The sequence below is a fragment of the Chiloscyllium plagiosum genome, unplaced genomic scaffold (assembly GCF_037043375.1).
Source record: "Chiloscyllium plagiosum isolate Xiang-an unplaced genomic scaffold, Cpla_swu_hap1 HiC_scaffold_11, whole genome shotgun sequence".
Taxonomy (NCBI): Eukaryota; Metazoa; Chordata; class Chondrichthyes; order Orectolobiformes; family Hemiscylliidae; genus Chiloscyllium; species Chiloscyllium plagiosum.
Window position 1 is genome coordinate 55,879,671 of NW_028270149.1, and position 18,316 is coordinate 55,897,986.

The 18,316-nt window shown below is 39.0% G+C and overlaps 2 protein-coding genes across 9 annotated transcripts in view; one reads left to right on the forward strand and one right to left on the reverse strand.

Moving 5' to 3' along the window:
• LOC122557198 (ATP-binding cassette sub-family C member 5-like) overlaps positions 1-18,100 on the reverse strand; it is a 190,985-nt gene extending 172,885 nt beyond the window's left edge. For 5 of the 6 annotated variants that reach the window (XM_087992080.1, XM_087992077.1, XM_087992079.1 and 2 more), the window contains exons 1-2: positions 17,791-18,100; positions 1,790-1,985 (exon numbers count right to left, since the gene is read on the reverse strand). In XM_087992080.1, the coding sequence (XP_087848206.1) occupies positions 1,790-1,831 (42 nt within the window). In that variant the 5' untranslated portion in view covers positions 1,832-1,985; positions 17,791-18,100. The remainder of the gene's footprint in view (positions 1-1,789; positions 1,986-17,790) is intronic. The other variant, XM_087992076.1, reaches the window with a different exon arrangement.
• Positions 18,101-18,112: 12 nt separating this feature from the next.
• The window catches only part of LOC122557199 (ecto-NOX disulfide-thiol exchanger 2), a 223,516-nt gene continuing 223,312 nt past the window's right edge, over positions 18,113-18,316 (forward strand). For 2 of the 3 annotated variants that reach the window (XM_043704632.2, XM_087992083.1), the window contains exon 1: positions 18,113-18,246. The gene's annotated coding sequence lies outside the window, so the exon portion shown is untranslated. The remainder of the gene's footprint in view (positions 18,247-18,316) is intronic. The other variant, XM_043704634.2, reaches the window with a different exon arrangement.

Below are 18,316 nucleotides of genomic sequence, written 5' to 3' on the forward strand. Positions count from 1 at the left end.
GGCTCGAAGGTAGAAGACAAAGGGTGGTGGTGAAGGGTTGCTTTTCAGACAGGAGACTTGTGACCAGTGTTGTATGCCACAAGGATCGGTACTGGGTCCACTGCTTTTCATCATTTATATAAATGATTTGGGTGTGAAGGTAGGGTGAGAGGGGAAAAATGTGCAAGGGACCTAACAGGCAACTTTTTCACACAGAGGGTGGTACACGTATGGAAATGAGCTGCCAGAGAAAGTTGTGGAGGCTGGTACAATTATGGATCGTAAGTTTGCAGATAACACTAAAATTTAAGATGTACTGTACAGTGAAAGAAGGTTACCTTAGAGTACAATGGGAACTTGATAAGATGAGCCAATAGGCCGAGGAGTGGCAGGTGGAGTTTAACTTAAAAAGGCTAATCATGGCAGGACTTAGACATTTAATGTTAAGGCCCGAGGGAGCATAGCTGAACAAAGAGACCTTGGAGTGCAGGCTCATAGTTTCTTGAAAGTGGAGGCCCATGTAGATAGGACAATGAAGAAGGCATTTGGTATGCTTTCCTTTATTGGTCAGAGCATTGAGTATAGGAGTTGAGAGGTCATGTTGCAGCTATACAGGACATTGCTTTGGCCACTTATGGAATATTGTGTGCAATTCTGGTCTCCCTGCTTTAGTAAGGATGTTGTGAAGCTGGGGTTCAGAAAAGATTTACAAGAATGTTGCCAGGGTTGGAGGGTTTGAGCTATAGGCAGAGACTGAATAGGCTGGGGATGTTTTCCCTGGAGCAATGGAGGCTCAGGGGTGACCTTATAGAGGTTTATAAAATCATAAGGAGCATGGATAGGGTAAATAGACAAGGTATTTTCCCTGGAGTGGGGGAGTCCAGAACTAGAGTGCATAGATTTAGGGTGAGGGGGGAAAGATGTAAAAGGGACCCAAGGACCAACTTTTTCACGCAGATGGTGGTGCATGTATGGAATGAACTGCCAGATGAAGTGATGGAGGCTGGTACAATTACAATGTTTAAAAGGCATCTGGATGAGTATATGAATAGGAAGGGTTTAGAATGATATGGGCCAAGTCCTGGCAAACAGGACTAGATTAATTTAGGATATTTGGTCAGCATGGACTAGTTGGACTGAAGGGTATGTTTCTGTGCTGTACGTGTCTAAGATCCTATATGCTGTAATAAGCAGGATCATGTTGGTTTCCGACATGTCATAACCTTTTGAAATTTTAAACCCCAACCCCTCACAAGCATGGGAAATCTTCCACTATAATTCTACCCTTTAATTCGATTTCTCACTGCATAGATGAACTAACATTTTTATGATTTTCAGATTTCCAGAACTACAGTGTTTACTTTTGTCCTTATTTAGCTGGACTGTATAAATAAACAAGCATAACAAATTATAAAGCCCACAGAGAATACCGAATTAAGAACACCCCAGTGATTTTCAAATAGTTCAAAACCCCGCACAAATCTATAAAGATTAGTTCCAGGCACTCACTTGGAATAAACTACTCTTAAAACTACATTAAATCTTGCTGCTATATAAATGCAAGAGGAATACTTGAGCACAACACTTAAAACCATGTATAATACAAAAGCATCCTGATCCAGGTTCAATATCTTGTGAATTTATTTGAAATTTAGTTACTAAAGTGTTACAAGTTATGTTGCGATTACAAAATTCAGCAAGCCACTAATCATGCACTTGAAGCTGTTGGATATGCATTCTGAAAGTCTAAAACTATTTAAAGTGACTGGGTTATTACTACAGCTATTAATAAGCAATATTTAGGACTTACAGTCTTGAGGTCATCACTGAAACAAGCCTCAGCCTTTTCCATGTAAACTGAAGTGTTTTTTGCAGAAGTGAATCAATGTCCTCATCTGTTGCCTTTTGTGCCCACAATGTGATCAGAATCAACTGGAACTGCAGATACAGACGTCTGTCATTTCGTCATTGGCACTAATGCCAATCACATAGCGACATTCAGAGCCCTAGTAACAAGATCACATGAACATAAACATAGATCGCAATGCAATTGGAGAAGGGAATCAGATTGAAGGACTTATATGTAACAGATGAACCATAACAGAATTGTTGGAGGGGATCAAATTTAGGATATCAGAATTTCGACGACATCTGATTAGAAATTACACCATTCAGACATGTGGTTTCATGAACGTACAAAGAAATTTATAGTAAGAACGTCTCTTAAAATAGTCACAATGGACAGTAATGACCTAAGATAGGAATACACAGACATCTGAGACTTCCCGTTTTACCAAAAATTCACGGACCCACTGAAACAAGTACCTTTCCTGTACAAAAACAAAATTATACAATGAAACACCAATATTTATTCTTGTTGTTTTACTTCAAGTGAAATTTGGACTCTGAACTAAGTAGGTCCTGCAGTTGGTTAAAACATCAGCAGCAAATTCGTACAGAGCAAGATCCCACAACAGAAAACCAATAGATGGATTACCAAATACAGAGTACACCTGAGCCACATACTTATATGTCCCAAAGTAAAACAGTGTATTCTCAATTTTAAATGTATTAATTTTCATATTTGTTTGTACCCTAGATCAATGATACTGCTAGGGCCGCAGGCCCCAGCTCCCAGAAGCAGTTTCATCAAGTGCCCATGCTAAACCTGGCTCTGTTAATAGTGTCACCAGCAAACAGAAGTCAGCCGCACATGGAGACAAAGATTAAGTCATTGAATGTTGACCGAACACTTGGTAATTCTTAGTCCATTACCCAAGGAAACGGATATCAAATGACATCAGCCTGTTGCTTCCCTTATTCAATTTAAACACAGTGGCAGGATAACCTCCACTGTACTGCGTGTGGTAAAGAAAAGATTCAGCTCTGAACTGTCACCAACAGCTCTTGGGGAGGAAAGAGAGAGGAGGGGGGTCTCTGGTTCTTCAACACCAATAAGTCTATTTCATTTGTTTCTTTCTGGCTTCACCATATGCAATTTAGTGAAAGCACATTCTAGGAAGAGTGCAACAGAATTATTGTAGCTAATTGGAGTGTTCACTAAAATAATATCTTTGAAAGATGCCGATCTGGTGGACCCTTCACAACCTTCTCACAGACCCCCCGGGTAAGGACTTCAGGTGTAATGTTTATATTTGTGTCACCACAGAACATCATACTGAGATCACAGTCCATAATTCAATCATTTAATTATGAGAAAATAGTGCAAGTTGGATTATTACAATGAGAACAATTTCCATTTATCAATATAAACAATAACTGTCCAAACGAAGGGACAATTATTGTTTATATTGACAAATGGAAATTGTCAGTCCATAAATGGACAGTCCATATTGTAAATACTAGGCAATTAAATAATGTAAATCACTAAAATGATTATATACTGCATTGCACAAGGAGTCACCGATCACAGTACTGACTAATAAATTTAAAATAATGTAAGCAGGAGAAAGTGATTAAACATGACTGATAGTGAAAAATAAGTCAGATAAACATTAAAAAAAAACAATGCTATTGTAGCAGTTTCACTACACATAAACAAACACAAGTGTGTAGATGGAGATATAAATTCAACATGACCATACAGCTCAAGAATGGGCAAGTATGCATTACGTGAAATTTGAATTGGAGAAATGTGAGTATATATGTTTTGGAAGGATGAATAAGGACAAGGTATACATTAATGAGTTTTGAAAAGATTTGTACCTCAGGTTGAGGTTCTGGATGATGAGTTTGCTTGCTGAGCTGGAAGGTTCGGTTTCGTCAACATATTAGGTAACATCGGTGAGCCTCCGGTGAAGCGATGTCCCACCTTCTATTTATGTGTTTAGGTTTCTTTGGGTCAATGATGTCATTTCCGGTTCTTTTTCTCAGAGGATGTTGCAGTAGAGAAAACTGTCAACAAACACATCGATTTGGACCCCATCTACTAGCCTCTCAGAAAAAGAACTGGAAATGACATCATGAAACCAAAGAGATTTAAACACATAATTAGAAAACAGGACATAACACCTGCGCTTCACCGGAGGCTCATTGATGATGTTACCTCGTATGGCGATGAAACATCTAAAACCAAACTTCCAGCTCAGCAAGCAAACTCACATCTAGAACAAGATATATATTCATGCTAAATGTCAAAATCTTCAATTAAGAGCAGCAGAGAAACTTCAGGAGTTCATCTAAACAATAAATGGATTTTGTGGGAAAAATCTGGTAAGCAACACAGCAGAGATAATAGTATCTGCATTATTATCGATACTATAGGCAAGAGAGCCTAGATATATGAGAATAGAGCAGTTTAGGGTGGGAGTGGGCACAGTTAGAATCCTGTGGCTGGCTCTGGAGACCTCTTTAGTACAGATGGTTTGCATGTGAACACCATTGTTTTTATTAGACAATAGACAATAGGTGCAGGAGTAGGTCATTCTGCCTTTTGAGCCTGCACCACCATTCAATATGATCATAGCTGATCATCCTTAATCAGTATCCTGTTCCTGCCTTATCTCCATAACCCTTAATTCCACTATCCTTGAGAGCTCTATCCAACTCTTTCTTAAATGAATCCAGAGACTGGGTCTCCACTGTCCTCTGGGGCAGAGCATTTCACACAGCCACCACTCTCTGAGTGAAGAAGCTTCTCCTCATCTCTGTCCTAAATGGTCTACCCTGTATTTTTAAGCTGTGTCCTCTGGTTCGGCACTCACCCATCAGCGGAAACATGTTTCTTACCTCCAGAGTGTCCAATCCTTTAATAATCTTATGTGTCTCAATCATATCCCCTCTCAGTCTTCTAAACTCAAGGGTATATAAGCCCAGTCGCTCCAGTCTTTCAGTGTAAGGTAATCACGCCATTCCAGGAATTGACCTCGTGAAGCTACGCTGCACTCCCTCAATAGCCTGAATGTCTTTCCTCAAATTTGGAGACCAAAACTGCACACAGTACTCCAGGTGTGGTCTCACCAGGGCCCTGTACAGCTGTAGAAGAACCTCTTTGCTTCTATACTCAATCCCTCTTGTTATGAAGGCCAGCATGCTATTAGCCTTCTTCACTACCTGCTGTATCTGCATGCTTACCTTCATTGACTGGTGTACAAGAACACCCAGATCTCTCTGTACTGCCCCTTTACCTAAATTGATTCCATTTAGGTAGTAACCTGCCTTCCTGTTCTTGCCACCAAAGTGGATAACCATACATTTATCCACATTAAACTGCATCTGCCATGCATCTGAACACTCACCTAACTTGTCCAGGTCACCCTGTAATCTCCTAACATCCTCATCACATTTCACCCTGCCACCCAGCTTAGTATCATCAGCAAATTTGCTAATGTTATTACTCATACCATTTCTATAGCATTAACATATATTGTAAAAAGCTGCGATCCCAGCACTGATCCCTGCGGGTACCCCACTGGTCACTGCCTGCCATTCCGAAATGGAGCCGTTTATCACTACTCTTTGTTTCCTATCAGCCAACCAACTTTCAATCCAAGTTAGTATTTTGCCCCCAATACCATGTGCCTTACTTTTGCTCACTAACCTCTTATGTGGGACTTTATCAAAAGTTTTCTGAAAGTCCAGGTACACTACATTTACTGGATCTCCTTCGTCCATCTTCAGAGTTACATCCTCAAAAAATTCCAGAAGATTACTCAAGCATGATTTCCCCTTCATAAATCCATGCTGACTCTGACCTATCCTGTTACTACTATCCAGATGTGTCGTAATTTAATCTTTTATAATAGACTCCAGCATCTTTCCCACCACTGAGGTCAGACTAACTGGTCTATAATTTCCTGCTTTCTCTCTCCCACCTTTCTTAAAAAGTGGTATAACATTAGCCACACTCCAATCCGCAGGAACTGATCCGAATCTATCGAACTCTGGAAAATAATCACCAACGCATCCACGATTTCTCGAGCCACCTCCTTCAGTAACCTATTACTGCTTCATCCGCACTATACCACTCTTGCTTTTAAGAGAAGAATGTTGAATCATTTTCTGTGTTAAGCAGACCCAAAATTACTGGAAAGATAGATAAACAAATGTCTCCTTTCTCAAGGACATGACCAATTCTGAAAGAGGAATTGAAAGGATGTGCCTAAATTTGCATGTGATGAACAAAAGAGCAAACTGAAATTGAAATTGTAATATCAGATGCAGTGCACAGAAATAGTGGTAAGATTTTAACTTGCCACATTTGAGTACGGTTTCTGCCATCCTATCCTTCTCACAGAATTCATTGAATATAGCTGACAAATGAGAACATTATGTTAAAGCTTTTTGTTTTGCACTTACCAGAACACTTAGAACTGATCATAGGATCCCTACAGTGTGGAAACAGGCCATTTGGACCAACAGGTCCACACCAACTCTGCAAAGAGTATCCACCCAGACCCATTCACCTACCATATTACTCTACATTTACCCCAGACTAATGCACCTAGTCTACACACCCCTGAACCTTCCGGGCGATTTGCCATTGCCAATTCACCTAACCTGTACACCTTCGGACTGTGGGAAGAACCCAGGTTCCTGGTGCTGTGAGGCAACAGTACTAACCACTGACCCACCGTGCCACTTTGCAAACAGACAAAAGTAAAGCAGAACAATATTTTATCTGTATGAAATGAGTGTGCCTGATTGGATCGATGTAGACTTTCCGAGATATCTTTGTTAATCAACTTGTTCAGGTTATTACACTGCTCTGGAGGAGATGGGACTTGAAACTAGAACTCTTGGTTCAAAGGAAGGGATGCTGCCACTACCACATGAGCCCTTTGGTAGAGTTTGTTTATGTATTCATTATTCATCAGGCAACATCCTGACCAATCAAAGACAAACCACTACTTTGTGTCATTTATATAAATGATTTGGATGTGAGCGTAAGAGGTACAGTTAGTAAGTTTGCAGATGACACGAAAATTGGAGGTGTAGTGGACAGCGTAGGTTACCTCAGATTACAATGGGATCTTGATCAAATGGGCCAATGGGCTGAGGAATGGCAGATGGAGCTTAATTTAGATAAATGGGAGGTGTTGCATTTTGGGAATGCAAATCTTAGTGGGATTTGTACACTTAATGGTCAGTCCGAGGGAGTGTTGCTGAACAAAAAGACCTTGGAGTGCAGGTTCATAGTTCTTTGAAAGTAGAGTCACACGTAGATAGGATGGTGAAAAGGCATTTGGTATGCTTTCCTTTATTGGTCAGAGTATTACAGGAGTTGGGAGGTCATGTTGCAGCTGTACAGGACATTGGTTAGGCCACTTTTGGAATATTGCATGCAATTCTGTTCTCCTTCCTATCAGAAGGATGTTGTGAAACTTGAAAGAGTTCAGAAAAGATTTACAAGGGTGTTGCCAGGGTTGGATGATTTGAGCTATCGAGAGGCGCTAAATAGGCTAGGGCTGTTTTCTCTGGAGTGCCGGAGGCTGAGGGGTGATTATAAAGAGTTTATAAAATCATGAGGAGCATGGATAGGATAAATAGACAAAGTCTCTTCCCTGGGGTGTGGGAAGTCCAGAACTAGAGGGCATAGGTTTAGGGTGAGGGGGAAAGATATAAAAGAGACCTAAGGGGCAACTTTTTCACACAGAGGGTGGTGCATGCGTGGAATGGGCTGCCAGAGGAAGTGGTGAAGGCTAGAACATTTGCAACGTTTAAAAGGCATCTGGATGGGTATATGAGTACGAAGGGTTTGGAGTGATATGAGCCAGGTGCTGGCAGGTGGGATTAGATTGGGTTGGGATATCTGGTCGGCATGGACGAATTGGACTGAAAGGTCTGTTTCCATGCTGTACATCTCTACGACTATGACTCTAAAATGTTAGAATGAGAATGCAAGTAAGAACCAAGCTGAGTGCAGAAAAAGAACTGCAAAATTAAACAAAATCACCAATTATAAACAATAAGAAGTGACTGGCCAATAACAAAGGAAATTCAGAAGCATTCTATAGAAATGTAAGTTATAAAGGGTCCTAAAAAGAGATACAAGGTCATTTGGCAACCAAGAAATGCATGAAGGAAGAGGGCATGGTATTAAAGGACTACTTTGCATCTGTCATTACCCAAGAAGAAAATGTTGAGAGTTATGGTGAAAGAGAAAGACACCAATGGGCCAAAACATTAATGAAGGGAGGTATTGGATATTGGCTGCATTAAGTTGGTAAGTTACCAGGACCAGATCAAACTTGTCTGTGGATACAGAGGGTAGTAAGGGTGCAAAATGACTATAATCTTCCATTCTCCCTTATAAACAAGGATACTTTCAAAGGACAGGGGATTTGCAAATGATGTTCAAGAACAGTAGAAAAATAATACAATAATAAACTATTGACCAGTCGGTTCAATTTCTGCTGGGTGGGAAGGAATTTAGAAATGATATTCCAAGAAAACATTAACAGAAGACATTGATGAGCGGGTGGAATAAGCAGACATGTAGCAAATGAAAGTTAATGCCAAGAAGTGTGAAGAGATACATACTGGGAGTCTGAATGAGGAAAAACAATACAAGATAAAAGATACAATTCTGAAGGTAACTGATTATTTAAATTGCACATTAAATGTATTTGAGGAGAAAGTGAGGTCTGCAGATGCTGGAGATCAGAGCTGAAAATGTGTTGCTGGAAAGGCGCAGCAGGTCAGGCAGCATCCAGAGAACAGGAGAATCGACGTTTCGGGCATTAGCCCTTCTTCCTGAAGAAGGGCTTATGCCCGAAACGTCGATTCTCCTGTTCCCTGGATGCTGCCTGACCTGCTGCGCTTTTCCAGCAACACATTTTCAGCATTAAATGTATTTGCTGAGACAAGAAAGATTTTAAGAACCATGCAACCCCAATTTCGACCTTCATTAAATCTTGGTTTATTAATGATGTGCATTCATGGATTTTGAACAGAAAGAGGGGAAATTGCATAGGCATTTGCCATGATCATAGTCTGCCCTGAACTCATGGGTGGGACCGCAGGACTGGAAAGTTTTAGACATTACGCCCTTGTTCAGAAGCCTATTAATTACAAATCAGTCTGTTTGTTCAAAAAGGGAGGAAGGCAGAAAGCAGGAAAGTATAGGCTTGTTAGCTTAACGGTTGCCAAAGGGAAAATGTTTGAAGCTACTATTAAATACATTACAGCAGAGCAGTTGGATAAGTTCAAGGTAATCAGGTAGACCTGATTATCAGGTTTGAGAAAACCATATTTAACTAATTTATTGGAGTTATTTGAAGAATCTGTGATGTACATAAAGAGGAATCAGTGAAGGGATTGTATTAAGATTTCAAGAAAGCATCTGATCAGGTTCCACATCAAAGGTTATTGCAGAAAATGAAAGCTCATGATGCAGGGGATAATATTGGAATGGATTAAAAATTAGTTGGCTGAAAGGAAGTAAAATATGAGAGTCTTTTTCAGGTTGGGAGATTGTCACAAATGATGGGGTCCGACTGGAGTCTTATCTATGTACAGTTTATGTAAGTGATATGAATGAAAAGGAGAAAGTGAGAGCTGCAGATGCTGGAGATCAGAGCTGAAAATGTGTTGCTGGAAAAGCGCAGCAGGTCAGGCAGCATCCAGGAACAGGAGAATCGACGTTTCGGGCATAATGAATGAAAAGATCAAGCTTTGGTAACTAAATTTGCTAATGACACAAAGATAGGTGGTAAAGTAAGTTATGAAGAGGACATAAGGAGCCCACAAACTTATATAGACAGGTTTAGTGAGTAGGTAAAGATCTGTAAATGGAGCACAATGTAGAAAACTGTGAAATTGTTCATTTTGGCAGAAAGAATAAAAATGAAGCACATTATCTAAATGGTGAGAGATTGTAGACCTCCTAGATGCATGATCTGGCTGTCCCAGTGCATGAATCAAAGCAAATTAATATGAAGAGATAGCAAGTAATCAGAAACGGGAATAGAATAATATGGCTTGTTGCAAGGGGAATTAAATGCAACAGTGGGGAGGCTATGTATCAGTTATACAGGGCATTGGTGAAACCACATCTGGAGTGCTGTGTACAATACTGGTAACCACAAAGGGATGGATGTTAATACTTAGGAAGAGAAGATTTACTATTCTACTATCTGAAATGAGCTAATTGCCTTATGAGGAAAGGCTAGACAGTCTAGTCTGTATCCTCTGGAGTTTAGAAGAGTCAGAGGTGACTTACTTGAAACACATAAGATCCTGAGTGGACTTAACTGGGCTGAATGTTGAAATGTTAGGAGAATCTAGAACTGAGGATCATCATTTAAAAATAAGGGGGCGCCAATTTAAAACGAAGATGAGGAAACATTTTTTCACACAGAGTGCTCAGAGTCTTTGGAATTTCCTTTCTTAAAAGGCAGCGAATGCAGAATCTTTAAAGTCAGAGGTAGATAGATTCTTGATTATCAGTAGGATGATAGACTATTGGAGATATGCAGAAACATACAGGTGAAGTCAAAAGCAGATTAGCCATGAGTTTATAGAATGATGGAGCGAGCTTGAAGGGTCAAGTGGCCTAATGTTGTTTCTTATTCGCATGTTTAACTTCAATAGTGATGAAATGTCTTGAAACATTTAGAATTAATAATCACATGGACAAAGGGTTAATTAGGAAGAATCAGAATGGATTTCATAAAGGAATATGTTACCTAGCTTGCTGCAATGCTTTGAAGGGCCAACAGAGAGAATCGATGATGGTCATGTTGTTGTAATAGTTGTAACGGATTTCCAAAACCAGCTATACAGAACCACACAACAGCCGTGAAAAAAAAAATGTGGAATAAAGGGGACAGTAGTGACATGGATACAAAATTGGCTCAGTAATAGGAATCAGTAATGGTGAATGGATATTTCTCAGGTTGGAGTTCCCCAGGGGTTCATATAGGATTTTTCCTTTTCCTGATTTATATTTGTGATTCAGATCTTGGAGTGCAGGGGACAATTTCAAAGTTTGTGGATGACTCAAAACTCGGAATTGTTGTAAACATTGATCAGGACTGCACAGCATTTCAAAATGATCTTGTCAAGTTGATTGAATGGGCAGAAAGGTGCCAGATGAAATTCAATGTGAAGAAACATGTGGAAGGACAGTATAAAAGAAAAGGCAGACTTGAAAGGGTGTGAATGATCAGATAGACCTGAGTATATTATATGAGTAAGTCATTAAAGGTGGCTGGACAGATAGAGAGATCAAGAGATAAAGCATACAGTATCCTCATTTTATTAATAGGGTTAAAAGAGGACAAGAGTAAGGAAGCAATGATGCTCTTATATAAGAAACTGGTTAGACCTCAGTTGGAGCATTATGTACAGTTCTGGGAAAATATGAATGTGTTGCAAAATAGATTTACAATAATGGTTCAGGAATGAAAAGTGTTAATTTATAAAGGTATATTGGGAAAAGTTGGTACATTTTTCATGAAGATTAAGAGGTCATTTGATTGAATTTGTTAAAATCATGAAAAATCTGGACAGAGAAAAGGAGATTTTCCTGCTCACAAAGTGATCAAGAATAAGTGTGCATGAATTTTGAAATATGATGTGAGAAAATAAAGCTTTTTTTTCACACTGCTAATGATTGGGCTATGGGATGCACTGCCTGGAAGTGTAAGGGAGGTAAGTTGAATGGAGGAATTCAAGAGGTTATGACATGATCATTTCAATAGAAATAATGTGCATGGTTATGGGTAAAGGAGGAAAAAAAATGAGACTAAGTCACACTGCTCAACTGAAGGGTCGTTGGTTCCAACAGCCAACTGTTTCACCATTACAATTATCTGAATCTATGTGAAAATTGCTTTGGGCAGCAAAACTCAACTGTTGAGTAGTTGGATGTGTTAACGTCTTTTCTTACATATATTTAATTACAAAACGAAAATGTGATTATGTTGTTCCTTAAACCTTAATTTAATCCTTAAATTTAATGGATTACGGAGATTGGCTATTATGTCATTCGCCAAAGACTCAGCCTTCAAATTGAGCCGTCATCAATTTAACGCGCAATATTTCTTCTCTAGTTGAGGGGAACTCACCAACATGTCCACTGCAGCGTACAATTTCGCATGCATAAATTTAGGTTAAAATCTTGTCTATAGACAGGGAAATGTATGTAGCTCTGCGCTTGAATTATCAAAATAATGAGTCAATCAAAGATACGGACTGCATCCATACATTGGTCTGCCACGTCTAATCCGTTATGCCCACTGTATCGCACTTTGATTAGAGATGCAGGAATACATGGGGAATTTGGAAATAAACCAGACTGCAAAATTCCGGCGGACGTTGACGATTTCGCTTCGGAAAAAAAAATCTGGGGCCAATGTGCATCAACCTCTACAATATGTTTCAAATACATCAATCTGGAAAGCTAATTTCTATTGGAATCCATTTGCCCTTACCTGCCTCTTTTACAAAAATGACTAATTTTCTTTCCAACTCGTCGTTTATGATTCTACCGTATAAAATTCCTATTGCGCAGATAGAAGAACAAAAGCAATTTCAAGGTTCTCTGCTGCTTGTTATTGTTGGTTTAAAATCAACCCATTGAGCTCGCCAACTGGCATGAACATTGAGTTTTCGCTTCATAATGGTAAAAACGTGGTTTGCTGAATGCGGGAAAGCTCTATGGTAGAAAACATAACGTGAAGGCCGAGGGATATCATCTGGTCTGAGTGGCCCTGGGCGGCCACACAAATTAAATGTTACGATGCACAACAGAGATTTGAGATTGTTGCGTCAAAAATAGCGCCGCCAGGGTCATCCACTCGCTGCTCAATACTGATTAAAAAGATCGGTCTCAAAGTTAAGGGAAAAGTCAGAAAGAAGTTGAGTTAAAAAGCAACTTTTGCAAATATATAACAGTAAAATTACCGTTTTAAAGTGGCAATCATTTACAAACTGAAATGTGCATTTGTAGAATCCGAATATTCTCACCGACGAACTGTTAGAAACACAGCTGTTATGTTGAAAATTTGCCGACTGCCCAGATAGGAAGCAGAAGTTTAAAATAATCCATCCAGTCGGAATGTACACCAGATCAGATCACTGTCAAACAGGTTGGAGGAATATTGCAGCAAATCGCAACTACCACGAATCATCCTTTGAGGATCTCAAAGCAAAAAGGATAATTGAAGTGTAAAAAAAACTGTGACAGGAAGCCCCGAATTGATTGGTGATTTTTGTAGGATCTTTCTCTAATAAGTTAGTCTAAGGAACTTGGAATTTAAATACTGCAATTTTAATAATTAGGGTAAATCATTTCAGTTAACCTTCCTATGTTTAAATGACAACAGAAAGTGAAACGCGAGTAGCTGGTGAGTCTTTCTTTACTTTTTAACAGGTTTTACATCTACTAAATGGAAGGATGGTGGAGCCATTCATCCTTGGAGTGTATATCCTGTTCCATGTGAGAACTCTAAAACATTTCCTGTGTCATGGAAATATTCACCAAGTGTCATTTACAGCAGCTCAAACTTTGAACTTTGATGCTGGAGCAGCAGCTACCAGCACCTTGGCACACAATTGATAACACAATGGAAGATGTGGTCATCTTGTATCTTAATAGTATGCAACGTGACAGGAATTGGGCATTCACTAGACCATCAAGAAAAAAATGCCAGATGGTGCAGGAGTCCTGTAAGTGCACTCTTCAAAAACATTCTGAACACTTGTGAGAGTAATGGGGGCTGTATCTAGAATCCAAATTGAATTATACAATGCCTGGTTCAGCTATTTATAAGGACATGAAGAAAATTGAAAGAGTAATAATGATAGGAGCAATGGCAGTCAAGGGAACAGAGAAGGGTTCAAACAGTCCCAATAGGAATCCAGGATGGTATGTGTTTCCCTCATCGCAGAGTTAAGGATTAAACTAAAGGATTGTGGAGTTTCCTGAGTGGGAGGAAAGAAAAGGGTGAATAAACATCAGCCCTGGTCTATATTAGTACCAGTAACATAGATACAATTAGGGTTATAGTGGATTAGTAAGCAGTACCACAGATTGCTCCCAATACCAGAAGCAAGCCACTAAATAAGCAGGAGGATACAGGTTGTAAGTTTGTTCGCTGAGCTGGCAATTTATTTTCAGAGGTTTTGTCACCATGCTAGGTAATATCATCAGTGAGCCTCCAGTGAAGTGCTGAGGTTCTGTCCCTCTTTCTATTTATGTGTCTTGGTCTGTAAGGTGGGTGATATAATTTCCAGTTCTTTTTCTCAGAGGTTGGTAAATGGAGTCCAAATCCATATGCTTATCAATGGAGTTCCAGGTTGAATGCCAGGCCTCTAGGAATTCCCGTGCATGTCTCTGTTTAGCCTGTCCTTGTTTGGATGTATTGTCCCAGTGGAAGTGGTATCCTTCTTCGGCTGTATGCGAGGATACTAGTGATAGTGGGTCATGTCTTTTGGTGGCTAGTTGGTATTTGTGTATCTGGGTGGCTAGTTTTCTGCCTGTCTGTCCAATGTAGTGTTTATTACAGTCCTTCTCAAAAATCGCAAGTGGAAGGATACAGCAGGTGAATGTGTGGATAGAATAATGCTGCAGGAGAAAGACTTTAAATTCTCCAGATGCTGAAAAGAATTTTGGGGTAGGTGGTACTATACAGGCTGGATAGATGAGGACATAATGTGGTTGAAAATATAATTTATTTGGCCAAGTTTAAGGAGCCAGAAACAATAAGTGTAATTTCCTTGCTTCTTGTAGGTTACAGTTCATCAACTATTGTGAAAGATGGAGGAGGAACAAATTTGCAATGAAATTACATAGAATTATATAGTTATGAGGACCTTTAACCTTTGAATTTAAACTGGGATGGTAGACAAGGGCAGACAAGAACAAAGTTCCCAGAGCCTGTTAAGGAATATTTTCCACAACAGCATGTTTCCAGTTTAACAAGAAAGGAGGTATTGAGGAATCTGGCTCTTGGGAGTGATTTACATTGAATGAATTGTGTTAGTTCGAAGAAATTTAGGGACAGTTATCATTATACCATAAGATTTAAGAATGTTGTTAAGGAGGTCAAGGAGTGTGTAGGGTAAAAAAAAAATTAACTGGGGGAAAGCCAATTTCTGTGAGGTAATTTATCTGGATCAGCGCCAAAGATTATCAGGGAGAATGGTAACTGATCATGGGTTGGCTTTAAAGAAGACATGGTTTGTACACAGTCAAGGTACATTCCCATGAAGCAGAAAGGTAAACAAATTAGACGTTCCTGGATTATAAGAGGAAAAAGATAAAGATACAGCAGAAGAAATGCACAGACACCAGATATTAGGTGGATAATATAACTGATAACTAGGTGGATTATTCAAGGTTCAGAGGGGAACTAAATAATCAAATAAGAGAAGCAAACAGAAGATGTGAGAAGAGACTGGAAGTAAATAAAAAAATTTATAAAGTCTTCCACAGGCACATAATCTTTTTAATTCACTCATGGGATGAAGGCATTGCGAGCTAACCAAGTAATTACTATCCACCCCAGTTGTGCTTGTGACAATATCCATATTTTCATACATATCCCAAATCTCATCATTGACAAAATTCTCCATTGTCAGTTAGAAATGTAGCTGGTGTTCCTAGTCCAGTTCTTCACCATTTTGCCATTATTTTTTTACAATATTATTTCATTTTTATTTATTATATCATAGTAGACTTAATAGATCTAACTGTCATGTCTATGAAGTGCAAGGTAAAAATGTTTTTTCCTTAATCCATACTTTGAAGTCCATTGCTACAACTTCATTAAAATCTCTTGCTAATGGGAGACTCATTATGGGTTGTGATGATGTCCTATGTGTTTTACAAATGCCAGATTTAATTGTTGAGCTGTTCCAATTTTAGTATATTCATCAGCCACTCTTCCTACATTGTTTAGTAAAATTTTTAACCTGACAGAAAATACATAAGCAAACTGTCAATATAGTAATTGAGTTTGAATTTTGATTAGAGAACTTCAGTTTTTCAAGGGACACAATAATGGATTGTGTGAACTGAATATCCATTGACTTCCAAAGACAATTGCCTTATCATTTTCTTTGTCAAGTTTCATTTCAACCTCTTTTATATACATTCTGTTTAAAATTAAAGGCATTTCATTTGACAATGTCAGTGCTAATAAAGTGGCTTGCCCCAACAACTTTACAGGGAATCATCACTTTTTAAGGACTTCAATAGGCTGTAATCTCAAAACTGAAGCAAGTGGATGTCTCTGTCCTCTCACCTCTTAGTTATTCTTCTTTGATATTGACATTGTGACCTATATGTATCTGGATACACAGTTGCACATTGCCACCTCAAATTAATCCTCCATTCAGTAATACTGCTGAATGTCTCCTTAAGACATTCAGGCCACTAGGAACGAATGCTTTCCAAGGAATATTTTAAGGTTTCTGACATTTGTTTCCATTGAAACAGAAGCCAAGAGACTTCTTTATTGATAAGCTTAATTAATCATTCAGTGTTACTGCTCTTCCCACTCAGAAGTCCCACCAAACCCCCATTTTTATTTCCTAATCAACTTGGTCAAAGATGTTACGACACACCTCTGGAGCAGGTGGGGCTTGAGCTCGCATCTCGTGGTAAAAATATAAGAATACTGTCACTCCTTCCCTTTCAACGTTTTGAATTAGGATTACAATATGTTCCTATTTACATGCCATGTTAATTTTAATCGTACAGTTATACAGTACAGAATATTTAGTATCTTGTGAAATTCTATGCTGATCAACAATTATCTGAAACCTTTTCTGATATTTTGACAAATTAGTTCGCGATACTTAAATTTAGTCGCAACGCCGCCACTGCAAGGCCAGGATGTTTTATATTTGCAGCTTACAATGATAATGTTGAAAAATCGATATATGTATCCATAAAAAGCAACGGGAGTTTTTTAAAGAACTTTTTTGGTAATATGAAAAGTTAAGACTTTCCAATATAGTCTGTAGCACCTCAACCTTAACTCACATTCAGGAAACCGAAGATACACATTTGACCCTGTATAAATCCTCTCCATTTCGAATCGCTAATCGAACTATTAGATTCGTCATACCTGAAGCTAATCGAAAAAAAAAATCTATGAATATCTGAGATAGTTATTTGATACTGCAAGACCGATATAAATATCAAAAGGGAGTGAGGACTGTAGCTGCTGGAGATCACAGTCGAAAGATTTCCTGATGAAGGGCTTATGCCTGAAACATCGATTCTCTTGTTCCTCGGATGCTACCTAACCTGCTGTGCTTTTCCAGCACCACACTCTCGATACAAATATCATTCAATGTTCATCTCCGCTTTAAATACTTTTTGCTTTAGTCCAATATTTGATTTTCTGAACCTTGGTTTAAACACGTGAACATTTGTTTCTTAAAATCACCCAGAACACGATTTTTCTCTATACTATATACTGCACGCGATTCGTGTTGTACGTTATATAACAATCCCAAAAATGCTTAGGCAACACTAGATACCTATTGATTAGTGTGCTTATAGCCTTCAAGTTTAAGTTTTTTAAAAGTGTATTTAAAAGGAGTAAAACTGAATGACTTCCAAAAACTGTTTTTACAATACGACCGGACATTAATATTAATACAAATCGTAATGACTTCTCACTTCATAGAAAACCACTTCGAAACTGACGTATCCCTCCATCAATAATCTGAATGTCAATATGTTCGTTTACATTGGTGTGTAGCATTTTACAAACTCCGGGGTGCTCGCGAACCTCAGAAATGAACATAACATCCAGACATTCAACTATTTTTTTCCAACTGCAAAAAAAGTTTATAAATAAGTTTTCAACCATGAGATGGATCCCTCACCTGAGAAGAAATAAACAACGTGAAATCCAATTTCCACTTTATTTACGTCCCTCTTCGCAAAGACAGAGGCGAGTGGTTATATATATTTACCGGAATCATGTACAACAAGAAAAAATTAGTTAGTACGAACAAAATAAATATAATGAAGATTGATAAAACAGGAACCATTCGTTCAAGCTCTGCGTCCACTGAAAACATGTCCGGGTAACTTGCACTGTTCTTCCCCTCCTCGAACATATTATCCTTAGCCCGTCGTCTCCACAGTAACCAGACACTCTCCCAGCATGCCACTGTGGTCGTGTGTCTGCGCCGCTCGGAACCGCCTCCACTCGCTGGGTCACATGACCCAGGTCGGCGTGCGGGCCATCTTGTCTTTCCGTCGCCTTGTTGTTTAGCTGCATGGAAACGCGGAACTGTCGGTAAGATCGCCGGAGTTGCGGCTACAGCCAGTGAACGGTGAGTGGCTTAAAAAGCGATCTTACTCAGTATGATGTGCGTGCTTTATTGCATTCACTTCTGATGCTTT